General features: G+C 56.8%; 1 protein-coding gene across 29 annotated transcripts in view; it reads left to right on the top strand.

Moving 5' to 3' along the window:
- Nucleotides 1–26,996, top strand: part of GRM4 (glutamate metabotropic receptor 4) — a 151,169-nt gene that overhangs the window by 50,240 nt on the left and 73,933 nt on the right. For 24 of the 29 annotated variants that reach the window (XR_013534167.1, XR_013534168.1, XR_013534172.1 and 21 more), the window contains one exon: nt 5,557–5,773. The exons of 2 other annotated variants lie outside the window; for them this stretch is intronic. Coding sequence is in view for 16 of the 27 variants with exons in the window: in XM_078368983.1 (XP_078225109.1) it covers nt 5,557–5,773 (217 nt within the window). In the remaining 11 variants the exon portion in view is untranslated. Of the gene's footprint in view, nt 1–5,556; nt 5,774–7,754; nt 8,045–15,000; nt 15,187–23,817; nt 25,422–26,996 lie in introns of those variants that run through there. 3 more of the 29 variants (XM_078368999.1, XM_078368997.1, XM_078369000.1) reach the window with 3 other exon arrangements.

The raw sequence follows: 26,996 nt of genomic DNA, 5'->3' as shown, positions 1-26,996 counted from the left end.
ATGCTCACATATGCACATATAGCCTGTGCACTGGCTGCTCCATCGGCCTGAAACACCTTGGCCTCAATACCCCTCCCCGCTGGGGGTCTTGACACAGACATCTCCTTGTGAGGGAGGTGTCTCCTGGTCACTCTCTGTAACACTCCCCTGTTCCTTCCTTTCCTTTCTTTTCTCTCCTGGCTCCTCATCCCATCTAACAGACTCGGAAGCTTATGATGCACCTCTGCATGGCCTGCCTCCGTCTAGATTGGAGCCCGCTGAGGGCAGCTGTCCACAGTCCATCCTCAGCCCTCAGAACTATGCCTGGAGGCTGTGGGTGCTCCATGTCTCTTTGTAGGAGGAATAAATGAGTGAATATTTGGGGCACCATGTGCTCAGGACACATGTTGTAGCCCGTGCTCGCGTGTGTGTGCTTGCGCGCGCTCTCTCTCTCAGATGTACTTGGAATCCATCTTCATTGTTGCTTAAGCTGGGAAGCAGCTTTTGTCTTTCCCCACGTGGCATGGACCTCCTTGTCACTCTAGAAGCCAGAGAGAGAGGAAGAGGGAGAAGGGTTTATTCATGCATCCTCCCACCCCTCATTCACTCACCCCTTACCTCCACTGAGGCTCTTCTGGGTGGCAGCTGCAGGCACACTGTGTGTCACTCCAGGGGGCTGTACAACCCATCCCTTCGCAGGGGGCCCCAGACGGTGGAGCACTTTCTGCCTGGTGTCTGGTGTCTCCCAGGATGCAGTAGGTGCTGACTGGTGTTTGCGGTGGGATCAGTCTGGTTCACCTCTGCATCTATCCATGTGGCCTTGCCCTACATGGATAAGGTGGGGTGCTTAGAAGGCCAGTTGAATTGATAAGTAGGCAGAGAATAGTAATACCGGCAGGGCATGCCTGGTGCCCTTAGAGCAGCCACATTCAGGGCTGTGGGAGGCTAGGCCCCCTCTGGAGGATGAGGGCTTAGGGAGGGCTGCCTGGAGGAGGTGACATTTGAGTTGGGCCTTGATGAGCCAGGGGGATTTGGATGCAAGAGATGAGGTCATAGGCTCTGGGGATGGAGGGAGATAGACAAAGAGGAAGGTGAAAGGGACAGATGGAGGGACCTGGAGCAGGACGCCGGTGCTTGGTCAGGGGCTGCTGGAATCTGAGTTCTTTCCGACTCTTGCCCTATGAGTGCGTGACACAAGGTGCTGTGTCCCCAGCACCTGAAAGAGTGCCTGGTGTACAGTAGGTGCTCAAAGTGTTGGGTGAAGGAAGCAAAGGAAGCAGAGAGATGGAGCAGCTGGCACCGGGGCGGGCACCTCTGCCTCCCTCCCCCCCCGCCCCGCCCCACTGCTGCTGTGGAGAGAGGAGAGGAGCGTTCTCTGAGGAGAATGTAAATTGCATGTCCCCCTCCTGCTCAGGCTGGGCTGCGGAGACAGTGGGAGTTGAAGAGACGTCAGAGCCTCACATGGGCCAGGTTGTCACAGTCACCTGCTTAGATGCAGATGTGGCTCCCTGCCCACCTGCGGTGGCCCCTTGGTGGCCCTTGACACCTCCTGGCCCCCATCCCTCCACTCCAGGCTGGGGCAAGAGAGCCTTGGAGAGGCTGATAGCATTCCCAGGATGTCCCTGTGACAATGACAATGACAATGATGAGGCCATGGAGAGAGCTCGGGCGGGAGGGGCCAGCAGAGAGGGAGAGTCCTAGGAGGTAAAGTCAGAGAGAGAGAGTCAAGAGAAGGCGATTGCTGCCAGAGGAAGTTCAGTGGGAGGAACGGCAGTTCCCCTAACAGCTGGCCCTTAACGCTCACCGCCTGCCAGGCGCTGTTCTGAGTGCTTTGCCTGACTTCCCTCAGGGGACCCTCACAGCCTTGGGAGACAACTATTGTAATTATTCCCATTCTGCAGCTGAAGAAACTGAGGCCTGGGGGGTGAAGTAACTTGCCCAAGTTTCTTGTCAGCTGGTGAAAGGCAGAGCTGGGATTTGAACTTCAGCAGTGTAGCTCCCCAATTTCTGTTTGAAACTGTCTTCCTAGGAAATGTGGGAAGGCCTGGAGCTGAGGAGGGAGGCTGGGGGGGAGAGCAGGCAGGAGGGGCTGGCAGGTGGACACACTGCAGGAGGCTGGCTTATCTCCAGGACCCTTTTCAGGAGCCTGTGATCCCCTCACCCCCATCTCAGGAATTGTTGGGGGAAGGGCAGGGGCCCCTCCTGGGCTCTTGAAGTCAGCGGTGCAGGGATCTCCTGCAGGCTGACACACAGGTCCCGCAGGAGCACATGCTGGGCCCCCACCCTCTGGAGGAATGGAGTGTGTGCCATGGGGCCGGGGCCAGTGTGCCAGGGCCTGACTCTGGACATGGGCCAGGATCTGAAGGCTGCTAACGGGGCTGGTCCCACAGCGGATGCCCGGACATCCATCCATCCATCCACTGCTCACCACCTGTGCTGAGCACCACCTGGGCCTGGAGCTTGGAAGGAGGAATAGAGATGAGTGAGAAGGAGCCACCTCACCAGGGGAGTCCTCTGTCTCCATCTGCCTCCAGCTGTGAGGCCTGGGTCGAGCAATTCCAGAAACCTGAGTGGGCCTCCTGCCCTCCTGGGTAGCTCAGGCCTGGTGGGAGGAAACGCCAGAAGTCAGGACAAGATTCTGATGAGGAAGGGCGTGGAGGCAGGCACGTGATGATTGCTCCTGGCTGAGGCCCAGCAGAGGCGAGCGGAGAGAGGTAAACAAAACACTTGCCTCTCAGGGACCTCCCCTCAACAAAGAACTAACCTCCCTGTGCAGTGTGAATAGTGCAAAGGCTGAGGAACTACTCTGAAACACGAGGTTCCTTAAAAACAAACCAGCCATGACTCGAATACCGTTTTAGACCTCAAAATAACAGTAACCTTAAAATGAATTAATAAGTATCCAACCAGAGCTCACGTTTTAGAGGGTGCTGTTTTTCTGCTAAGTGTTCTTCAAGGCAGAGAGGACTGGGCTGGTTTTCAGTCCGTGCTGGCAGAGCAGGAGGGGCGGACATAGATTCAGGGATGAGTGTGATTTACTTTCCACATGGGTGGTAGATGTGCATGGTTCTATACTGGAAATCTACAAAGGGTAGAAGGTGAAAGGTCCCTGCCCGAACCTGTCTCAGCCACCTGCTCTCCTCACCTGAGGCAACACAGGTGTGTTTTTTCAGAGCAGTGAGTGTGCACCTCCCCTTTCACACAGTGAGCAGCTGCCACCTGCACGCTGCCTCCTTATTGCTGTTGTTCTTACCCCACAATATCTTGGAGACCTACCCAGAGCAGTGCTTGGAAATCAGCCTCATTCCTTTTCACAGCTGTGTAATATTCCTTGTCTGGCTGGAACATCTTTAAACAATCCTCTCTTGATGGACGTGTAGGTTGTTTCCAAAGTTGTTTTTTTCTTCTCTGAGACGGACTCTCGCTCTGTTGCCCAGGCTGGAGTGCAGTTGCGATCTCAGCTCACCACAATCTCCGCCTCCTGGGTTCAAGTGATTCTCTTGCCTCAGCCTCCCGAGTAGCTAGGACTACAGCCTCCTGCCACCACACCTGGCTAATTTTTTTTGTATTTAGTAGAGACGGGGTTTCACCCTATTAACCAGGATGGTCTCGATCTCCTGACCTTGTGATCCACCCGCCTTGGCCTCCTAAAGTGCTAGGATTACAGGCGTGAGCCACTGCACCCAGCCTCTAGAGTTTTACTGTTACAAACAGTGCCAGTGGATAATGTAGTACGTGCCATTGTATAAAGACCACAAGAGCTACAGTGAGAGGTTTGGGAGTTAACCCTCGGTTGCTTAGAAAATCCAAAAAACCAGTTAGCTGTTTCCCCTACCCGCATCCTCACCCCAGAAGGGCCTTTCCCACAGGGGAGGTGTGGAGCAGGTCAGCTGGGTGGCTGAGCTGGGCCATGCTTTTGGTGGTGGCCATTCTAAGGGGAGGGTGGACCCTCACTGTCCCCAGTTAACTTCCTTATTGTCATTTGTCCCTTTATTAAGAGGCTGTAGGACCTACTATGTGTTGATTCTCCCCATCCTGCTCTGCTCCAGCCACACAGGCCCCTTGCTCAGCCACCCACACACCAAGCTTATTCCCCAGGGACCTGCTGGGACCTGCCGCTCCCTGGGCTCCGACACTTTCCCATCCTTGCTCCTGCTGGCTCTGCTCGGCTGTCGCCTCCCCAGAGAGGCTTTCCCGGCTTGCCACCTGCCGCCCTCTGTGAGGCCTCATTGCTGTGGAGAATGGTCCCAGTCACTTGTTAGCTTGCTTGCTCCTCTCCTCCCACTGGAAGGAAGCTCTGTGAGCTTTTTAAATAGATGCTCGGTAACAGAGTTGAATGTCAGGATATTGAGGTGAAGCTTCTGGGTTGGCAGAGCCTCTGCCCCCTGTCCTGAGGAAGGGGAGCCAACCAGTCTGGGAGGTGGTCCCTGGGGATGGGGACACACTAGGCTTTGGCCAAGTGGGCAACCACTTGCCAGGGTCACCCCCAACCCTCCTGTCCCAGGAACATTTCCCCCCCCACAGTTGCCACTGGGCCAGAAGTCCTGGCCATAGGTTTCTTGGCCAGGATTGAATCTGAGTGATTCCTTAGGGGCAGAAAATGTTAGTTTCTACACCAGCCCAGATCAGTGTGCATCTCCCACCTCCATCTTCCTGGACAACTGCACGGGCAGAGGGAACACAGGAGGGAGGGTCCCTGTGGGCCAAGTGGGCCAGCCAGGAGAGCAAAGTGGTGGGTGGGCCCTGGAGCGTGGGGTGGAGGGAAGCGACCACACCCCTTCCCTGTCATGGGGATGGTTGGGTGTTATCTGCAGGAGGCCGGGGCTCTGGGTCTCACATCTACCTAGGGAGGGCCCAGCTGGGGCAGGTGGGGCAGGAAGATGCCCTATGACTGGAAAGCCCTGGGGCTGGGCAAGGGCCTGGTCAACTCTGCCTTGGAGGGGCTGTGGCACCCAGCATGCTGGTGCCTCTCTGGGCTCAGTGTCCCCAGTGCAGAGAGAAGGGAATTCTTGAAGCCCACCCCGCTAGCTTCCTGGGCTTCCATCCTTGGGGGTGGAGTCGGGGACCAGGGGCTGGAATCAAGGCTCTGTCTCCTCTGAGCAGGGCATGAGGAAGGAGCCTAAGCCAGCAGAGAGCTGTGGGGACAGGGTCTTCTGGGTCCTGACCAGAGGAGTCGCCTAGGGACATGGGATGGGCCACATGACCCCTCAGGACCCCTCCCAACACCAAAATCCCACCCCAACTCCCAACTGAATCATCTCACGCATGTGGGGATTTTCCCTGGGCTGGGATCTTTAAGTTCTTCATGTAAATTGAGGCACCCAGAGGCTCCCAGGGTACATGTGTGTGTGGTGTATGTACGTGTGTATGTGTGTGTGTGTGGTGTGTGTGGTTAGGGGACCCCAAGGAGGCCACTGGGAGACTTTCTAGAGAAGGTGGCAGCACCCATGGGGAGGGGCGGGCTGTGGTGGTCCTAAGGCTGTAGGGACCAGAGGGAGGTTGGTGTGTAGGGGCATGGGGCTGGCTGGGCAGGGTGGGGGCCAGCCGCCACCCTCAGCAGCCCCTCTCGCCCCCCAGATACCCCAGATCAGCTACGCCTCCACAGCGCCAGACCTGAGTGACAACAGCCGCTACGACTTCTTCTCCCGCGTGGTGCCCTCGGACACGTACCAGGCCCAGGCCATGGTGGACATCGTCCGTGCCCTCAAGTGGAACTACGTGTCCACGGTGGCCTCAGAGGGCAGCTATGGCGAGAGCGGTGTGGAGGCCTTCATCCAGAAGTCCCGTGAGGACGGTGAGTCAAGTGCCTGGCCGCACGGTCACGCCAGGCTTGGGGGCATCCCGGCACAGTGACTGACCCCCCGAGAGCCCCCAGCCGGGCCTGATTTGGACTCTGACTGCCTGGCTGCTGCCAAGTGGGCCTTGGCCTTGTCTTTGAGCACTGTGGTTTGGCCCACGGGCTCGCCTGGCTCTGGGTGTCTCCCGTGCAGGGCAGGTGTGAGCCTCTGCAGACCTGGGTGTGCAGATGAGGGGACTGTTGACATCCCTGGTGCAGGAGCCTGCGGGGCAGCTGCTGTCCTCACAGCAGAGGATGGGATGGGTGGGGACCAGCGGCGTTGTCTAGGGGGCTGTCAGGGACTCAGGAAATGGGTAGACAGACAAGCAGACCCCCAGAGGAATGAGGAATTTGGAGTCCCTAAAATTGACCTGTGTGGTGCAGGTGAGGGGTGGAGGGGCCACAGGAGGCCTGTGCTGGTTTGGGCATCAGTGGAGAAGTCCCTGTGGTTGGGGTTTGAGGGGCTCTGGCAAGTTTTTATTATCCTCAAGGTCTTCCCCTCATACCCCGCTGCCACCTTCCCGCATTAAGCTTGCTGCATTGCCTTAAATTGCTGTCCTCAGAGGCTCTGTGATAAAGCTTTCAGGTGTCCCAGCGATAAGCGGCTGAGCGATAACAAGGGTTAACCCCTTGGCAGGTGACTCCCACCTAGCAGGGCCATGGAGCCGGGCCCCTGGCTGGGTCTCTGCTGCTGCTGGTGTCCTGGGAGGGCTGGCTGCATGGGCTGCCGCTGTGGGCATCTGGGGGCTGCAGGCGGCCCTGGGCTGGGGACCTTCACCTGGGCTGGGGTGGGCCAAGAGGGGACAGCTCCTGGGGGCTGCGGGGCCGAGGGATGCTGCCTGTGACTACCTTGGGTCCCTGTTGCGAGGGTGTGGAGGAAGCAAGGAGGCCGTTCTCCCCCCTGGCAGACCCACTTCCTGCAGAGAGGGCTCCTCTGCCTTGCCCCTGGTCTCTCCCAAGGCCCTGCCTCTACACGGCTCGCCAGTGCCTGAGACCCAGTGCCTGTATATTTATACCCTCATGGCCTCAGGACTCCGACTGCTTTTCCTACGGACTGCAGTGTCCAGAGGCGGCCGTTGGTAACACCCTGCAGTCATAATCCTGCTATAAATCTCAGATAAGCCCCTTTAATTGTACAGATGCAGCTGCTTGGGTGCCTCCACCTGGTGGAGGGGGCTGCGGGGTGGCGGGAAGTGGGGCAGCATTGACTCGTGGCTGAGGCTCCAGGCCACTCCCCACTGTGGCAGCCTGGCAGAGCAAAAGGAAGCAGAGGTGAACAGCACCCCACTCCCGCCTCCAGGTGGCCTGGCGATAGCACCCGGGGACCCTGGCAGACATGTCAGAGCCCCAGAGCCCAGCCCCTTCCTTGGACCCTTGGATGGCCCCCAGAAGCTGTTCCTTCTTGGCCCACCCCAGCCAGGTGAAGGTCCCCAGCCCAGGGTCACCTGCCGCCCCCAGATGCCCATAGCGGCAGCCCTTGCAGCCAGCCCTCCCAGGGCACCAGCAGCAGCAGAGACCCAGCCAGGGGCCTGGCTCCATGGCCCTGCTAGGTGGGAGTCCCCTACCAAGGGGTTAACCCTTGTCCTTTTCTCCTTTGCTCAGACCCAAGACCTAGGACCCTCCCTCTGGCTGCACCTTCCACCCTGCTCTGCGGGTTCCTCTCCTCCCCTGTGGCTTGAACTCTTCCCCAAACAAACCTCCTGCCTTTTCTGTTTTCGGCATGGCATGACCTCTGCAGGATCTGGGGACAAAGGCGTAGGATGGGGGAAGGGTTAGTGGGCCCCTGAGCCTCAGTGTTCAGTTTGTTCAATCCCTGCCCCAAGGGGCCTCGAAGCCACCTCCAGCACTCATGCAGGCCTCCCTCTGTGCCCAGCACCTGCTGTCCTGGGCAGTCCTTCCTGCCCTCTGAGGTAGATGCTGCCTTGTCCCCATTTTGCAGGAGAGGAAGATTAGGCACAGAGAGGCTGATAGCTGGCCCCAGGCCGCACAGCAAGTAAGAGGTGGAGAAGGGATTGGAACCCAGGCGCACTGGCTCCAGGACTAGAGGCCTCACCTGTTTCTGTACTCTTGTCTTCTGTCATTTGCGTGCTCGCCGAGACCCACGGGGCCAGCCCCTGAGCAAGTGCTAGGGTATGACGGGGACTCACAAGCGCACACATGGACACACCACCTGAAGGGGCAGGAGAGGCCCGGGATGGGGTGCTTCTGGCCGTTGTGTTTTGGCTGACGGTGAGCTTATTGTTTACTTGTTTTACAAACATCAAGTCTTGGGTGGTTAGAAAAAAGTTAAGTTCACTGAAGTTTTTTTTTTTTTTTGAGATGAAATCTCGCTCTGTCCCCCAGGCTGGAGTGCAGTGGCGTAATCTCGGCTCACTGCAACCTCCACCTCCTGGATTCAAGCGATTCTTCTGCCTCAGCCTCCCAAGTAGCTGGGCCTCCCAAGTAGCTGGGACTACAGATGTGCACCACCACACCCAGCTAATTTTTGTATTTTTAGTAGAGATTAGTATTTTATGTAGATTTAGTATTTTATGGTTTCACCATATTGACCAGGATGGTCTTGATCTCTTGACCTTGTGATCCACCTGCCTCGGCCTCCCAAAGTGCTGGGATTATAGGCGTGAGCCACTGCTCCTGGCCTACTGAAGATTTTTAAAAAGTGCCTCAGTTTGGGGCACTCCTGTCCTGGCAGAGGCGCTCCTCACAGTGCCTGCCACTCCCCATGCACCAGCCACACATCCCTGAGGCCTGGCTTCCTGCTTGGCTGGGCCTCCCATGTCCCCAAACCCTCCCAAGGCTGCCCCATGCCAGTGTGCAGCAGCCCCAGGGGCCTGGTCAGGGCAGTTTAGGCAGCTAAACTGTGTCTCCTCGCACAACTCGCTAAATGAAATTTGATTTGGAGGAACGTCTTTTGGCAGGTGAAAAGAAAGGGAGAGAGAGCGTGCTGCACTCCAGCTGGCCAAATTGAAATCAGAATTGAGCGGCCAGTAGAAAGAGGCTGCTGTACCTTGTAGACTAATCCCTTCCAAAGATTAAAGATGTCTTTGCCCGTATATTGTATTGATTCGTCCTCTGAAGTATAAATCATCTGTGAGTTGCTCAGAGGAGCGCCGGGGAGGGGAGCGGTGGGGAGGGCGTGCTGGCCAGGCTGGGATGCATGTCAGAATTGTGGTGAGTGAGTCCTGGGTGCCAACTGTGTGCTGGGCTCTGGGTCCTTCAGAGGAGCATGACTATGCCCATTTTATAGATGGGGAAATGGAGGCCAGAGGGGGCAGGTCACTTTCCCAAGGCCACAGAGTGGGAACATGGAAGAACTGGGATGGGAACTTGGCTCTGTCCTGTAGGTGTGGAGCTCTCAGGTGGCACCTGGAGTGGCCCAGTACTGACTGGGCATTGGCACCGTGCCTAAAGTAAGTCCTGGCACTGGCATTTCCCATCCGTACCCTTTTCCACACATGCTATGGGCAATTCTGTGGCCCTTGACTGAGGCCTGCCTGGGCCAGACACCTGCTATGACTGTCACGAATCCTAGTGATGACCCTGCAGCTAGGTGAAACACCCATGGGCTAGCTGTTTGGTCCTCATTTTGCAGATGGGAGAACTGAGGTTCAGAGAAGTAACGTGGCTTGCCTAGGGTTACACAGCCAGGTGTCAGAACAGGACTTAGAGCCAGGGCTGTGAGACCAGGCACTTTACCCATGTACCCTGTCTCCTCCAGCTCTACCCACATACCCCGTCTCCTCCAGCTCCACCCACGTACCCCGTCTCCTCCAGCTCTACCCACGTACCCCATCTCCTCCAGCTCCACCACATACCCCGTCTCCTCCAGCTCCACCACGTACCCCGTCTCTTCCAGCTCCACCCACGTACCCTGTCTCCTCCAGCTCCACCACGTACCCCATCTCCTCTAGCTCCACCCACGTACCCCGTCTCCTCCAGCTTCACCACATACCCCGTCTCCTCCAGCTCCACCCACATACCCCGTCTCCTCCAGCTCCACCCACGTACCCCATCTCCTCTAGCTCCACCCACGTACCCCGTCTCCTCCAGCTCCACCACGTACCCTGTCTCCTCCAGCTCGCATTGTGGAAGCGGTGCAGGTGGTTAAGAGGTCCGGCTCCCCCACGTAGACCTGTGCTCTGGCTCAGCCCCTGACTGGCTATGCAGTCTGGGGAAAGTCATTCTGTCTTTCTGGGCTCAGTTTCTCATCTGTGAAATGGGAATAAAGCAGTTTGTCAGAGTGAAATGTGCTTCTGGCACATGCAGGTGGGAGCTCAGAATGTGCCCTGGAGTCCCAGCCCTCCTTGGTACCTGGCTAGTCCTGGGGAGGCCTGGGGAGTGCTGCACCCCATGCTGTGCCCTAGCTAGGGATGCAGCTGTGTCCAGGGATGGGGCTAGAGACAAAACTACAGGAGCCCAGGCTAGCCTGGTTCCTATGGGATGGCTGGTCTGGTGGGGAGAGGACAGCAAGGTGAACTCCAAAGGCAGCCAGGCCAGGATGTGTGTGAGTATTTGTATGTGTGTTGTGTGTTTGTGTGTATATTTATGTTTGTGTATATATTTGTGTGTGTGTGTGTTGTGTTTGTGTGTGTGTGTGTTTGTGTAGAGATGCATGTCTTGGAAATTCTGGTCATGGGACTGGCTGGCCTGCCTTGGCAGGGGTATCTGTAGACTGGGCCTGTGTGTGTCGGGGGTTGTGTGAGTCTGTGCGGGCACATGTGGACCTTCTGGCTGCAGCCAGGACTCCCTCCTTCCTGCCAAGGCTGAGGCTGCACCAGGGAAAGGCATGGAGGCTGCCCTCCCTTCCGGGTGCCTCCGCAGCATTGGGGCTGGATTAGACATGCAGAGCAGGCCCCGCCTGGCTCTGGAGATAACGCCAGTGAGTCACCGACGAGGGAGAAAGGCAGGCAGTGGCAAGCAAGCAGCACAGGCGTGGGCACAGATGTGGTAGTTTTGTTTTTTTTTTTGAGATGGAGTCTCGCTCTATTGCCTAGGCTGGAGTGCAATGGTGTGATCTCGGCTCACAGCAATCTCCACCTCCCTGGTTCAAGCGATTCTCCTGCCTTAACCTCCCAAGTAGCTGGAATTACAGGCATGCATCACCATGCCCAACTAACTTTTGTATTTTTAGTAGAGATGGGGTTTCACTATGTTGGCCAGGCTGGTCTCCGACTCCTGACCTCAGGTGATCTGGCTGCGTTGGCCTCCCAAAGTGTTGGGATTACAGGTGTAAGCCACCACAGCTGGACTCTTTTTTTTTTTGGCATAGGGGCTCACTCTTTTGCCCAGGCTGGAATGCAGTGGTACAATCACAGCTCATTGCAGCCTCACCTCCCAGGCTCAAGCAATCCTCGGGCCTCAGCCTCCTCAGTAGCTGGAACCACAGGCGTATATCACCATGCTTGGCTAATTTTTTTTTTTCATTTTTTGTAGGGATGGGGTCTTACCATGTTGCCCTGGCTGGTCTCAAACTTCTGGGCTCGAGTGATTCACCCACCTTGGTCTCCCAAAGTGATGGGATTACAGGCATGAACCACTGTACCTGGCCTGGTCCTGTTTTAGGTGCTTTGCACATATTACCTCATTTAGCTCTGAAGACAACTCCATGATACCAATGGCTAGGCAGAGATTCAGAGAGGTTAAGTAACTCCCATGAAGCCACACAGCTAGGATTTGAATCCTGCAGATACTCTTCCAGCCACTGAGCTTGCCTCTGTGGTGCATGGGGCAGGAAGTCCCATCCACGGGGTCACCTTTGAGTTTGTCTCCAGTCCTCTCAGGTAAGTGCATCTAGCACGTCTGGGCACATCTGTGCCTCAAGGGCAGAAAGAAGATGGCTTCTTTGGGTGTGGCAGGAAGGAGTGTGGGGTCTTGGCCTGCTTCTTGGAGGACATCTGGTTCCTTGGACATGAAGTTCTGAGGCCCCACGTCTTGGCTGTATGGCTGTGCCCGCATTGATATTCCAGAGATGCGGGTGAGTCAAGCTGTTGTTGGATCTGACCTCCAGCTCCGGCTCCCAGGGCTGAGCATCAGACTTGCATGCAGCTGGCCTCTGTCAGCACAGAGGCGTGGCACGGCTGGCGGCCCACTCAGGAGACAGTGCTTCGGCTGCAGGAGGCCCGGGCTGGGCAGCTCCTCATCCAGTGGGCTGTGTGACTCTCTGCACGTGTGTCCCTGGATGTAACTGGAGCACCCCATCTATGGAGGCTCCACGGGGATGAGGGGGGCTGGTGACACTCGCATTAAGGGTGCCTGTTGCGCTGCCTCTCCTCACTCCCTGGCCTCACCTTCTCACCACTCCTCAAATGCACCAGGCACCAGCCTGCCTCAGGGCCTTTGCATGGGCTGGTCCTCCTGCGGGAAAGCTTGTCCTGCAGGTCCACACGGTCTGCATTCTCAGATGTCTCCCGTCAGAGAGGCCTTGGACCAGCCTATCCGAAACAGCCCCTGCTTCCGCCCACCGCTCTCCAGTCCCCGTACCCTGCTCTGTTTTTCTTTATAGCACCAGACGAATACATTTTTATTTGTTTGTGTATGGTCCACAAAGGCAGACATTTTTATCTTTTGTTTTCTGCTGCATCTCCAGCATCTAGCACAGCCCTGGCACATAGCAGTTGCTCAATAAATGTTTGCTGAATAAATGGTTAATTGCAAAACTCAGCCCCCAACTACTCACTTCTTCTTTAGCCCTCTTCCCACCCCTAGACCTGAGAGTTTGCTCTCCCAGCCTACAGAGGGGCAAACTGAGGCTGACCGAGCATAAGCATTGGGGGTGAGGTTAGACTACCTGGGACCTTCATCTCCTACCCCACTGAGCTCCCTGGCTGTTCCCCTCCCTCTTTCTACTGACTCACTGAGGACAGAAATCCATTCCTGGAGGCATAAGGCAGGGAGCCTGAACTCGGGGCCCTCAGCAGCTGGGCCGAGTAAACTATGGACTGTGCCTCCTGCTGTTCCTCACTGCCGGCCGGCCGTGGGTGCTTCATCCTGCAGTGCTGATGCCCTGGGGGGCAGGGAAGGGAAGAGGCCCAGCCCTCCACCAGCTCCAGTCTCCAGTTGGCCGGGGCTTCCTAGATTTATCTTGCCCTGCGCTGTGCCCCCGCCCTCCCCTGCACATAGCAGAGCCCCAGCGTAGCTCTGTATGACGCTGTAGAGTGAAGTGTGAGTAAACAGTGGAGCAGCCCTGTTCCCCAGCACCTTCCCAGCCCCCGTGTGAGACAGACACAGGCCGTAGCTCTGTTCTCAGGCCCTTTTTGTGGGCATGAGAGGAGCCACGCACAGCGAGCCCTAGCACCTGCCCTGCACACAGTAGGTGCTCTACAGAGCTCGCCCGAATAAGTGAAAAAAGAGATGTTGTGATGTGTCCATTGAAGTGAAGAGACACACCCCAGCGCTGGGGGGCTCCAGCCCAGCCAGGTCCAGTGATCGAGCAGGGCTTGGAGGAGGAGTATTTGGACAAGAAGAGGAAGGAAAGGGAGTACCAGGTGGGAGGTGCAGGAACCAGAGCCTGGAGGTGGAATAACAGGCAGATGGGAGCGGTGCTTGGCCTGGCCTGGAGCTTGAGTGGCTGTGGGGTGGGAGGGGGTGGGGAGCCATGTGAGGTGGGTCTGAGGAGAGTTTCTTTTAGGCCAGCACTGCATGTTGAAATGTTTTGGCACCTGGGGTTGGGCCAGTTTGGCTGAGGAGGTGTGTGCGCTTATTGGCCCATCTTGCTCAGAGCCCTGAGGGGTCCTTTGCCCACTGAGGCTCAGAGCCAAGGCCCCTCCTCCCTGCAGGGGCCCCTCACCTGCTCTGTCCCAAACAGAGCTGCGCCCGTTGGTGGAGCAGGCGAGGGTGGAGATTCCCCCACCCAGGCTCTCTGGAAAGCCCCTTCAGGTGGGCCACAGTGCCTACTGACCCTTCCCTCTGCCCCTTGCACTGATGGCTCCTGAGACCAGGGAGGGACAGGTCCCACCCAGCTCTGTGCTCCCCATCCTCCCTTGGACATAGCAGAGCCTCAGCACATGCTGCAGAGAGAAGACGGAGTGAACAGATGACAGCCCTGTTCCCTGGGCCTCCTCCTCTCACCTGTGACAGGAGGGGCCTCTGAGGTCCAGCTGGCATGGGCAGACTGTGTCCTCCTCCTCCCCTCCCTTGGTTCTAGGCATCCTTCATGAGAGCAAAGACCTGTTCCCTACAATTTGGTCCCATCCTGAAGATGACCTCAGACACCCACTGAAAACGACTGCGTCTCTCAGAGGAGAGCTGGGAAAGGAGGCATCCTGCAAGGCCTGAGGGAGTGGATGTCACAGGTGGCCCCACTGGGGCCAATTGCATGGTGGCAGTGCCTGGAGCGCACAACCTTCCCACCCCATCAGACGAACCACGGTTGAAATGAGCAGGGAGTAGGGGCTTGAGGGGTAGAAGCGGGGAGGGGTGCTGCTGCCAGCTTTAGCTTGTATCCGAGTATTAGATGACTTTTAGCTGCTCCAAAGGGGGAGGCCTCTGGATGGTTCCACCAGCTGCCTCCTAGGACCCAGGGACCTTTTGGCCCAAGGCTGAGCACTCTGCCATCTGACGTTGCATTTTCCCAGGATGCAGGGGAGTGGGCCCCACCCTGCAGCCAGAACCTCCCACTCTAACCTATCAGCCAGGCCATTCTAGACTCGAGACCCAGCTTGCCTTTTGCTGCCCTTGTACGTCACCTGTCACTCTGCTGTGGGTGGAAATTAAGTGAACCGGGCATGGGTGCCCCTGCCAAACCATAAGACCCACCACGCGCCCGCTGAGTCTCCTTGCTGGGGCTTGGAGATTGGCAAGGTGTTGGTGCTAATGTGACTGCTCGTGACTGCCAGGTCAATCTCTGTCCCGTGGTGAAGATGAACCACGCGCTTGCGTGGTGCACCTCGGGGACTGCGCCTGTCCGCTCAGATTCCTCTGCCACTCTGACCTGTGCAGGGCCTGATGCCGCTGCATTTTGTACGTCCCCAGGTTGGTGTTGCTGGGCCTGCTGCTTTCCTTTCAGTGCAGCCACTTTTCCTGGCTCCCTCTGCCTGAAGTGCTTGTCCAGACGGGGACAGGCTCCCGTCTGCATCTGCCTCTAAGCTTGATGGGAGTGACAGGAGGAAGACATCAGATGCTGAGCCCTTTTTGCTCTGAATTTGCATCTCTTCCCTCCTGACAGGATGCAACGTTTTCTTTCACAGCCTTCTTTGTGGAATGTGTTTGAAGATTCCTTTGGGGTTTGAAAAAGTTCCCTTTGCTGGTGGCAGCCCCTTTGTGGCTTTGGGCTTCTGAATCCAGTCCTTTTCCCCCGTGATGCAGGAGAATAGAGTGGCTGAGAGCCCAGACGCTGGGGCAGATGGCCTGGGTTCAAATCTGGCTTTGCTATGGTGAGTTGTGCCATCCTGAACAGTCCCTGAGGGGCCCTGTGCCTCAGTTTCCACCATCATCAAACGGGATATTAATGGTCCCTCCCTTATAGCTTGTTGTGAGATTAAATGCATGAATACCTATAAAGGACTTGACAGGTGGGCCGGGCACTGCCCCGAGCCTGGGGCTCCCAAAGGGATCAGTTGTTTTTCTTCTTAACCAGAGTACAGGAGCAGGGCGGGGGCCCTGGGCTGGGAGGCCGGCTGAGTTCTGGTCCTGGCTCTTGTCCCTGGGTGGCTGTGTGGCTTCTGGCTGGTAGCCTTCCCTCTCTGAGCCTCAGCTTCATGGACAGCATGCAGACCACACATCATGGGACCTTTGAGACCGCCACGGCACAGGTCTTCACAGCCCTCACTGACTCCCATGGCTTCTGTCTCACTTTGCCACGTGGAGGGTCAGGCACCACAGCTGGTCTCTGGCTTCCTGTGTGTCTCGTTCTTGGGCCCCAGCTGGAGCCCACAGAGGAGCTACTTCCACGGTGGCCTGCTCCCCAACTCCTCCGTCCTCTATTTTTTTTTTAATGCTTTGACAAATCTCTAAACTGGAACCCCATTTTCTTCAAGCTCATTTTCTTCTGTTGTTTCTTTCTCCTCCTTTCTGAGCCGCTTTACTCAGAGCACACTGGGGCGTGTCCCCCAGGCCCCATCCGACAGGAACCCTTCTAGTTTCTTCCCATGGCTAAAGGGCCAGTGGGGAAGGCTGCTGCCCTGCTCACCCAGCTTGGGTTTCGGCCTTGACCTTCAGGAAAGCGTTTTCACCTGTTTGCTCACCCTGGTCTTCTGCCTCTGTTCCTGGCTGGGGTGGGGTTCCTAGCACCGAGTCCCCCACTCTCGGCTCCTTGGGGTTGTGGCTGAAATAAGCCACCTCTGCCTTTTTCTCTGCATCTCTGGAGGGACCTGTGAACCCACCGTTTCCTTCCTTGTCTCACATTCGCCACCCAGTGCCTCCCGCTTCAGGCCAACACGGGCCGCTGAGTGCCCTGGGATGGGTTGGGATGTCCAGCAGCCTCGACCCAGTCTCAGCCCCATTCCCCACACTATGTGACCCTACATGAGTCACTTCTCCCTTAGCCCCTGCTTATTGATTTATAAGACCAAAAAGGGACTGTGTGCTTTCCTCAGTCGGCTGAGACTCCCGAGTGTTGTGCCTTGTTCATGAACGGTCCTGACAGATGCTGCTCCCGCCCCCAGCCTCACCCCTGCACAGAAGCCCTGAGCATTGTCCCCACTTTAGAGGAGGTGACTGCAGCCCAGGGTGCCCAGGGGTGTGCCCAAGCCCTCCCAGCTTGTCGGGGCAGAGCTGGGCTTTGTAACCCGGTCTGCGTGACTCTGAAACTGGCCCTTGTTCTGAAGCTTGAAGGTGGAAAGACTGAGTCCTCTTTTTAAGTGGGGAATTTGGTTCCCTTCATCTGGCCTTCCCCAGGGAAGCACTGGTGGCTTGTCAGATGGGCAGGCCTTGGAGGGCCCTGCCCCACAGGGACCAGCAGTTCTAGGGCCAGGCAGGAAAGAGGTGGGGAGGCTCCTGGGATGGGGACAGGGTGATCGAGGGGCCCCTGGTTTCCCCACCCGGTCTGAGGCTTGGAAGACCTTGGCATGGTAGGAGGAGTGTGTGTATGTGTGTGTGATGTGTGTGTGTGTGTGTGTGTGTAAGAGAGAGAAAGAGAGAGAAAAGAGAAGTGGGTCAGGAGCCATCAAGTCACATGTGACTCCCGTGTGACCATGTATGAGCTGTGAGGGTCCCTTTCTGAAAGTGGCCTGGGAGGGCTGAATGCCCTGACAGCCACTCCTCCGGTGCTGGCTCCCCTCATGCTTCTGGGACTTTTTTTTTTTGAAATGGAGTCTTGCTCTGTCACTGAGGCTGGAGTGCCAGTGGCATGATCTCGGCTCCCTGCAACCTTCACCTCCCGGGTTCAAGCAGTTCTCTGCCTCAGCCTCCCAAGAAGCTGAAATTACAGGCGCCTACCACCATGCCTGGCTAATTTTGGGTATTTTTAGTAGAGATGGGGTTTTACCGTGTTGGCCAGGCTGGTCTTGAATTCCTGACCTCATGATCTACCCACCTTGGCCTCCCAAAGTGCTGGGATTACAGGCATCAGCCACTGTGCCTGGCTGCTTCTGGGACTTTCCAGGACTCCCAATCCCACAGACCTGCCCCAGGGGTGTGGCTGGTGAGGAGGGGCATGGGCATTTCCTCCTGCTGCCCTCCAGCCTTTGCATCCCTCACCTCCACGGTCATTCATCCATCTGTGGAATGAAGATTTATTGGGCACCGACTGTGTACCAGGCATTGGATCAGGACACTGGGGTGCGGCCGTGGACTAAGCAGATGAAGCTCCTGGCCTTTTGGGGCTCACACTTGGGGAGAGCTTCCAGGAGGAGCTTCCAGTGAATATGCAAACACATCACTGTATAATTATAATTTGAGATAGCAGCTGTGGAAGACGCTGCTCCGAAGAGGAACAATGCAGTGTAAGTGGACAGAGCGGGCAAGTTGGGGAGACTCTTCCCTGAAAGGCTGACGGCCTTTTGATCCTTACCCTGGCTTTCTGCAGAGGTGACTTTTGGCAGATCCTCAGCTGCAGCGAGGGTATTAGTCCGGTGGAGATCTGTGGGAAGGGGGCTCCAGGCAGGGGATGTGGCACGTGCAAAGGCCCTCAGGTGATGCATGCCCGGCGTATGGAGAATAACCAGGAGGCAGGAGCAGAATGAGCGGGGCAGGGAGATGGATGGGTAGAGGAGGGCAAATTGCATGGGGCCCTGGGGGACCTGTGAGGACTCTGGCTTCTGTTCTGGGTGAGCTGGGAGCTATTGGAGGGTCAGGAACGAGAAGGGGCGTGATCCTTCTGGCGGTTGTGCAGAGCATGGAGTGGGGCCCTGGGCCAGTGCGGAGGCTGCTGTAGTCCAGACAAGAGGTAACAATGGCCTAGACCAGGGGTGGGGGTGGTGAGAAGGGACAGATTTGGGTGTATTTGAAGTCTGGGCCCACTGGCCTTGCTTCTGGGTTACCTGGCCAGAGGGGGAGGGTGGGGGGTTGCCAGGCCAGGCCCAGCACTCCTGGCTTCAGTACCACGGGTGGTGAATCTGCCCCAAGGTCAGCCACTCCGGGGAGTCCTGGATGACCCCAGACCAACCAAGGGCCCCTGTTTGGGCCAGTTCCATGGATGCTGAGTGGGGCCTCATCTGTGAAGTGCAGTCCCTTCCCCTTGGTTTTGTTCCCAGTTTCTTTTTTAGCTGCCCATGTTTATTTCTGGGCACTGCGAGTTCTTTTTGGGACAAGGCAGGTCTGGATGCGATGATGAAGCTGGGTTGAGAGGTTTGAAGCAGTTGTCTCCACAAATCTCTTGTGTCTCTGGCTAATCTGTTGTCGCAGGGATGGGAGGGCCAGGCCAGAATGGGGGAAGGGAGGCTGCCTTGAGGAGCAGTGATGGCAGAGACCTCCATAGGAGGTGGGCCTGTCGCAGGGTGCGGGGATGGGGTCCTGGCTGTGTGCCTCCCTTCTGAGAGTCAGGAGGGGCAACCTTCCAGAAAGAGCCGCAGGTGACGTGGGATGTGGGATGGGTGGGCTGGCCCTGGCTGAGAGTGCTTCCCCTGGCCTGCGGACTTGCCTCAGTCTGTGGACGAGCCACTGTTCCTCACTGGCTCTTGGTTTCTCCACCTGTAATATGGGGACAACTGTATTCCAACTTTGCTGGTTATTGTAAGAATGACAGAGACAGAAATTTGCCAACAGCAAGGCCCAGTGAGAGCTGGAGGGAGTAAGGGGCTGCCTCTGAGGCTTCAGACCCGGGGGTGTGCTTTGTCTCTTCCTGGTGGGGGTTCTCCCTGCCTCCTGTTGTGACTGTCCTCTCCTCGCTCCCTCACTTACATGCTGCATTATATCTGTGCCCCATTTTGCTGTAGACAGAATGATCATATGGATATTCTATGCAAATTCTGCTTTTTAATGAGCCAGAAGGAAAGCTAACGACTCTTGCAGACGTCTTGGGGCCCCAGGGAGGCCTTGGGATGTGGGAAGGAGAGGAAGCAGGACAAAGTGACAAGCAAGTGGAGAGGGGCGGGGGAGAGTGAACAGAGGGCCACGAGGTAGGGGCTGCGGAAGGCTGTGGGAGAGGGACAGGGGAGGCACCGTGACCAGCTCCCCGAGCCTCCATGCCCACCCCACCTTATAGGTAGGAAACAGGCTCAGAGAGCAGAGGCCCCTTGTCAGTTCACCCCAGAGTCAGGAAGCAGAGAGGAGAGCGTGATAGGAAGGTGGAGGTGAGAGAGAAGATGGGGTGGAGGAAGGGAAGGTAGAGGCTGCAGCACTGGGCTCTGGCTGGTGGGGCTTGGTTTCCTCATCTGTAAAATGATCATAATGGGCCCTGGGTGGACTGGAAGGAGCTCAGGAGACAACATGGAGAAAGGTCACTCTGCTGAGACTGCTGTGGGAACATGAGGGGCTGTGCGATGATGGGGGAGAGCGTGTGTTGGCAGGAGAGAGAGGAGAGGCAGAAGGTGGGCTGGAGAGAGTGGGGGAAGACAGGAAGCGCAGAGGAACAGGAGCTGGAGCTGGAGCCAGCAGCCTTCTGGACAATAGGTCAACTGTTCATTAATTAACCACCTAGCTTGTGCATTCATTTGTTCATTCTTCATCCCTGTTGTCAGCTTCACAGGTGGATGTCAGCTCCATGAGGGCAGGCTTTTCTGTCCTATTCCCGGCTGTACCCAGAGAATCTAGGACAGCTTCTGGCACTGGGGTTGCTGAGTCAGTGACAGTGACTGCTCTGTGCCTGGCAGTGTGGGCTTCCAGGTCCCAGCAGTGGCCACTCCTGGAGTCAGAGGCTGGTGGGCACAGAGGCATCTAGACCAGCAACTTTCATTCATTGTGCTAAGGGCAGTGGTTGAGACATTGAGATTGTTATAGGCACCCAGGGGAGGAGGACCTTGGGGACACCCATAAAGGCTTCCTGGAGGAGGGGGCCTGAGCTGAATCCTTCAGGACAGATGGAGCTGACTTGAAGAAAAGACTGGGAAGGTGAGTTAGACATCAAAGGCAGAGCAGAGTCTGATTAAAGGCTCAGATGTATGTCAGAAACAGCAGGTGCTATTAGAGGTGGGGGCGGGAGAGGAGGCTGGGGGTGGATGAGGTCAGTCCTGCAGGGCCTCAGGACAGGCTGAGGGAGGTGGGAGCCACTGAAGGTGTGAGGGATGGGAGTGACCAGGTGGGACTGGAGTTCGGTGGAATTGTAAGGGCCAGGCTGGGCAGGCTGAGGTTTGTGCGGTAGGTGTGGGGCTGTGGTCTGAAAAGTTGGTGTCGACAGGAATGGAGGTGGCCGTGAGTTAGAGCCTGAGGAGTCAGCTGGCTGCTGCCAGGTATGGCTGGACCTGCCCTAGGGATGCTGAGCTATCTGGGGCTCCCGAGCCAGCCTGAGAGGGACTGGGCAGCATGTGTGTGAGCAGCATGTGCAAATCGCAGCCCTTCTCTAGTTTAGATCAGAAAAGAGCTTGCTTTGTTTTTAAAGGTGGGTGGACACTGCAGCAGCCGGGACCAGCCCGGTCTGGGGAGCCCAGCCCCACCCCAGGAGATTTCAACTCTGGGCATCCCCACTCTGCCCCCCAGGGACATTTAGACAGGTATGGAGGACTTTGGATAATCACAATGACTTGAGTGCCCAGTCCTTGTACTATAACAAGGGACAGTCCTACACTGTGAAAAGTGGTCCCACCCCAAATGTCTGTTGAGAAAAACTTGCAGACGCTACCCACCCCTCCCCCAGCTCCAGCTCTAGCTCCAGCCTGCAGGGAGAGCTCCTCCCCTTGTCCTTGCTCCGCGAGGCCCTCCTGACCCCACTCATGGCTGCTCCCAGGAGTCCCCTTTCTCTCCCTACCTGGTTCCTGTCTCCCACTCCCCCCACCCCCCCTCTAGCCAAGCAAGCCCCCAAGCTTTGAGGCTCCAAGCCTTTTCCCAGCCATGCTGAGACAGCCTGGGGAAGGTTTTTGGGGTGGGGTGAGGACTTCTTCAGCTTAGGGTTGCCCCCAGCATCTGTCCATCAGCTTCACCAACCTGAGTCCCCACAGCCCAGCGTGTCAAGAAGGCCTCTCCTGCTGCCCTGGGTGAGGCTGGTCCCGGCTGCCATGCTCACTGTGGGAAGGCATCGCCTTACCACCCCTTCCACCAAGGCCAGATGATGGAGTGCTCACACCCACCTTCTTGGTCCCCACTCCCCGGCGTGGGCTGGCAGCCCCATTTTCCAGCTGAAGAAGCTTGGTGGAGTGAAGGGATCATCCGGTTATATCCAGTGCTCGGGCTTGACCCAGGCCCCTGGTTTTCTGTATTTCTTGCTGTTCTGCTACCAAAAGGGGTGGGCTGCAGGAGCCAGAGCCGGACTCTTTGCCACCCTCCCTCCTGGCCCGGCCTGAAGAGGAGGGGCAAGGGCCAGCTCGGGAGAAGGGTCGGGGGACTTCATTACCCAATGCCTGCTTGTGGCGATGGGGTGAGTGGGAGGGGGCGCCGAGCCTGCTGCTGGTGGGGAGACATGCTTGGCCTGTCTGGGTAATCACATCTCAACATTTCATTTTGCTTGTCAGTTTCCACTTCCTGGGGACGTGGGCTCCTAAATATTTCATCCTGGCCTGCACTGTCTGTTCTGAGCTGAGCTGCTGGCCTTTAACTCTGGCCAGGCCCAACTGCTGGCCAAACTGTACCACGGACTGGAGCTAATGGGAAGTCATCTTCCCCATGCTTCTGTCTGCTGCAACACAGGGTCTCTGCCACCAGCCCGGCGCTGGCTCCTATTCCCAGGGAATCTGGGGTGAATAGGCTGGGGAGACAACATTGTTGGAAACAAGGTTTGTTTCAGCTATTGCTGGTTGAGCATCCTACACTCTGGGGGAAACTGGGGGGTGAGAAATGAGAAAGACACAGTCAGCCCTTGACAGGGCTCATGGGCTGATGGAGGAAACCAACAATAATGTAGAGTAATAAACACCCTGAGCGCTAATGTGCCAGGAACTGCTCTAGGCACCTTAGGTATATTAACTTGCTTATTCTTCACACTTTATTATGTGGAGACAAGGCCCAGAGAGGTTATGGAACTTGTCCAAAGTCACACAGCTAAGAAGTGGCAGAGCTGGGATTCGAACCTGAAGCAGGTCAGTTCCAAAACTGACCACAGCACAAGGTAGAGGATGGCAAGTGCCAGTGGAGGGGAGTAGACAGGCCTGATGAGCTCCTACTGTGGGAAAGAGCTGGGGTGTTTCATGGGGGAAGAGGCAGAGAAGCAGGGACCCCAGGCTGCATGGGATTGGGCAGATAGAGACGTGGGAGGGGCATTTCTGGCAGAGGGACCAGCACTGGGAGAGGGTTGAGGCGCTGAGTTGGAGAAAGTGGTCCTGCTGTGGTAGGGGTGAAGTGAGGCAGAGGAGAGGACTGAGAAGCTTGAGTGTCCCGGCCTTGACTGTGGCCTGATGCAGGCAGAGAGCCATGCAATCAGGCTGAGGGCCCTGCTCACCACAGCCCCACCGCCTTGGGCAGACTCCCTTCCCTTCATGAACTGGACCCGAGAAATGGGTGGATTCCCTCATCAGTGAATGCTGGCACAGCCACTGAGGGTGGGGAACGGTGGGGCCCGGGTGGGCCGACCTGGGGTAGGGGGCCCTCTGGGGGGCTTGTGGTGGGGGCCAGGAACTAGCCCTCTCTGTGTCCTGCCCCAGCCAGGCCCCTCCTGCCACCATCTGCCTCCAAACACCATGGCTTCCCTTTTCTGTGATTTTTTAGCCTTTCTTGCTTCAAAGGTGTTTTGTCTAGGTGGGTTTGTGTTAAGATATTAAGTCAATCACTCAGCAAATTTCCCTCAGCTCAGAGCGTAGTGCCATGAATAATGCAGCTCTGAGCCACACTGCCTGTGCTGCCCAGTGGCCTCCAGTTGGGGGAGAGTGGGGCTCAGCTCTGAGATGTTGAGCCTCACGGCTGCCCTGTCAGGTTCTCCGAGGCCTGCATCCTCCTCTACACCCCAAAATATCCCTGGCCCTTTCCACAGGACATCCGCTCTAATCCTCACCAAAACCCTACTGTATCTGGGGGACGGGGTTCCTACCACCCCATTTCACAGATGGGGAAATGGAGGGTTGGAGAGCGGGCAACCTGGCTTTCATCACGAAGCAGCAGGTGGTTGAGATGGGACATGGCCCTTTCTGTGCCCCGCCTCCACCTCCTTGTGTCACACCAGGCCAGCTCTCAAATGTCTGTGTCCCCCTCTTCTGCTCCATCGGTGCCCCTGCACCCCCAGATCCAGCCCGGTTCTCTCTGCAGGGGCAGGGATGGGTGGGAATGGAGAGCCTGGTGGCGGAGGGTGGGGTTTCAGAGGCAAGAGGAGGGCCCTGCCTTTGTGCTGGTTACAGAGGTGGTTGCATGAACAGCCGTGCCATCCCCTCCGTCCAGTCGCTGGACCAGAGGCCCCTCCATGGGCATCCCAGCCAGTGAGGACCAGGCCAAGGGAGAGGGGGCCTGGCCAGGCCCCCAGGCTGTATGAGGGGCGTGAGCTTCTGCCAGCCCCTGGCACATGCCAGGGCCTCACAGGGCCTCCCTGGGAAAGGATTCAGGCTAATTGGGGCATTCGCTGGGCAGACTCAGCCAGGAGGTGTTTCTCAGTTAAGAGATGGGCTGGAGGGGTGCTTAGTGCATGTGCAGTGACTGTATGAGAGCCGCCAGGCAGTGTGAGGCCGGGGTGCGGATGCCTTATGGTGGGCACTGCCTGCTTGTGGTTGGTGGAACGGGGCTGGCCATGGTCGGGCAGGGTTGTTGTATGTGACTGTCCAGGGTTACCTGTGTCTGTGTCTGATGTGTCTGTGGCTCTATGTGTGGGGTTATGTGTATCTGTGTGTGGTGCATATCTGACTGTGTATGGTGATGTGTGTCTCTGTGTGGTGTGTATGTGACTGTGTGTATATCTGGTGATGTGTGGGTGTGTCTGTGTGTGGTATGTATCTGTGTGGTGATGTGTGTGTGTGGTGTCTATCTGTGTGGTGTGTATATGGCATGTATCTGTGGTGATGTGTGTGTGGTGTGTGTGTGGTGATGTGTGGGTGTGTGTGTGGTGTGTATCTGTGTGGTGATGTGTGGGTGTGTGTGTGGTATCTGTGTGGTGATGTGTGTGTGATGTATATTTTTGGTGATGTATGTGTGTGGTGTGTATCTGGTGATGTGTGTATATCTGTGAGATGTGTACGTGTGTGTGTGGTGTATATCTGTGTGGTGATGTATGGGTGTGTGTGTGGTGGGTATCTGTGTGGTGATGTGTGTGGTGTGTGTCTGTGTGGTGATATCTATGCATTTTGTGGTGTATATCTGTGTGGTGATATATGGGTGTGTCTGTGTGTGGTGTGTATCTATCTGTGTGGTGTGTATCTGGTGATGTGTGTGTGTGGGGATGTCTGTGTGTGGTGTATATCTGTGTGGTGATATGTGGGTGTGTATGTGTGGTGTGTATCTATGTGGTAATGTGTGGATGTGTATGTGTGTGATGTGTGGGTATGTGTGGTATGTATTTGTGTGGCAGTGTGTGTGGTGTATATCTGTGTGGTGATGTGTAGGTGTGTGTCTGTGTGTGGCTGGGGTTGTCTGAAATTATAATTGGGTGGAAATGTGTGTCAGGGTGGGGATTTACATGACTCGTGTGCCAGGGTTTGTGGGTGTGTATGTGGAGGATGTGATGGGGGCTGGGTGTGGTGTGCATGTTGTACGAGGCTGTGTGGGGCTGTGGGATCTGGGACTGTGTCAGTGTGTGCGTGTGGCTGTGAGGCTATACGAGGTTCTCACCAGATGTGATGGGGGTTGTGTCTCTGGTGAGTGTGTGTGACCGTGAGTGTGTGAGCTTGTGGTGGTGTGTAGTATGTGATTTTGTGAGGGTGTGCATTGCTGTGTGTGTGTAGGGGTGGGGCTGGGGGTGTGGCGAGGGTGCTGAGAGCCTTCAGGAGGGAAAGGATGTGTGTGCTGCCTTGGACAATCCCGGTCCCCTGGTCCCCGAGCTGTGGACCTCCCCAGCCCTGGATCCTGGGTCCCGGACTGGCTGAGAGATGAGGCCCCTTTCCTCCGAGCTCCTGCCCTCCTGCCTCAGCAGCCCCACCCCACTAGGCCTTGCCACTCCCCAGCCGCCTTAGCTCCAGCAGGCAACCTGCACAAACACCACTGCACTCGGCCCTCACACCAGCCCTATCAGGTGAGTTTAAACTGTCAGCTGTCACCTGTCTTCAGGCAGGGCCCTTGTCGCTTTGCACAGCCAGTGTGCACTTTCCTTCACTTGCTCATCGTTCGCAGACAATTTCCCAAGCACTCATAGTAAGGAATCGATGTCTTGCTGGAGAAAGTAAAATCCCAGCAGAAGGCAGGATGGAGGGAGATGTCCAGGTGCGTGTGGTACCCACCCCACGCGTGTGGATGCTGAGCACAGAGTGTCACTGTGGACCGGAAAGTAGATGCCAGGTTCAAATGGGGTGTCCAGTGCCTGTGCATGTGAGGAGGTGGCAGCTCAGAGGGGAGGTCACCGAGGGGGTGGGAGCGGGTGAGCAGGTACAGGTGCTCACCTCCGACTCCTCCAGAGCCTCTGCTCTCATACCCATGCTGGCAGCTCCTGCCAAGCGGTCCCCTCAAAACCCTCTCAGTCAGGCCCTCGGTCCCCCATTTGTCTAGCCAAGTGTGGATTACCACCTGTCCTGGGCAGGCCCCGCATATGTCTGGGCTCTGTAAGGCCCCCAGCAGAAAGACTGAGCCAGGGAGATAAATGCGGCCCGGCCAGGGAAGAGCTGGGTGGGGAGCCAGAGGGTGGCTGAGCAGCCGAGGTGGGGGTGCTCCTGGCTGAGGGAGCAGTGTGTGCAGAGGCCTGTTGGGGGCACAGATCCGGTCAGATGGGTGGATCCTGGTGGGGACTGGGGTGGTACTGGATTCTGCAGCAAACCCAAATTCACTGTGTGCATTAGGGAGACCCTCCTGGGGAGGAGGTGCAGTCCTTGAGTCACACACACACACACACACACACACACATACACACATACGGGGCTGCTGAGGGTTGTAAAGCTGGGAGTATGTCTCGGGTGCTGGAGACTGATGAGCTGGGGAGTGGGGCCACAGGCAGAAGCAGACTGGGGTGGGGGTGACAGGTGATAGGAACCAAGCCTGGCCCTCTGTGCAGTCCCAGACCCAGCTGGAGCCAGCCCAGCCCTCACGTGTTCCACACCCAGCTCACCCTGGAGGGCCTTTGCTGGCACCTGGTGTCCTCCCTACCTTGAACACCCCTCTGGCCACAGCATTGCTATGTGCGCTCCATTGATTTACATTCAGGCTTCGCTCCAGCTGAAGACAAAAGTAGCACCTGATTAGTCACCAGTCACCAAACCCTCTGAGCAGCTGTTTCTGGTCCCCTTCCTGAGAGCTGGTTTGGGGAAGGGCCTGCTTTGGGAGTCAGAAGGAAGGAGATGTGTGTGTGTGTGTGTGTGTGTGTGTGTGTGTGTGTGTGTTGTGTGTGTGTGTGTGTGTCCACAGGGTCCAGGGGTAGCTTCCAGCCTCTGTCCTCCCCTAGGGGAGCTGGGGGACCTGCTTTCCTGCCCCTGTCCTCGTGTGTAACTCTCCACCCCCTACCCTGCTGGGAATTGTTGCCTTCACATTTTGCCATAATGTAGATTTTTCCACTTGAATTCCTAGGATTTGTCTTTTCATTGTTTTCCTCTCTTTTTAAATTTAAAAGTTTTTTTTTTAAAGGAAAGGAGAAAGTGAGGATGTGCCTATGTCTCTGCTGGCC

Source organism: Callithrix jacchus, chromosome 4, assembly GCF_049354715.1.
Source record: "Callithrix jacchus isolate 240 chromosome 4, calJac240_pri, whole genome shotgun sequence".
Taxonomy (NCBI): Eukaryota; Metazoa; Chordata; class Mammalia; order Primates; family Cebidae; genus Callithrix; species Callithrix jacchus.
This window is presented reverse-complemented; position numbering and strand designations above follow the sequence as displayed.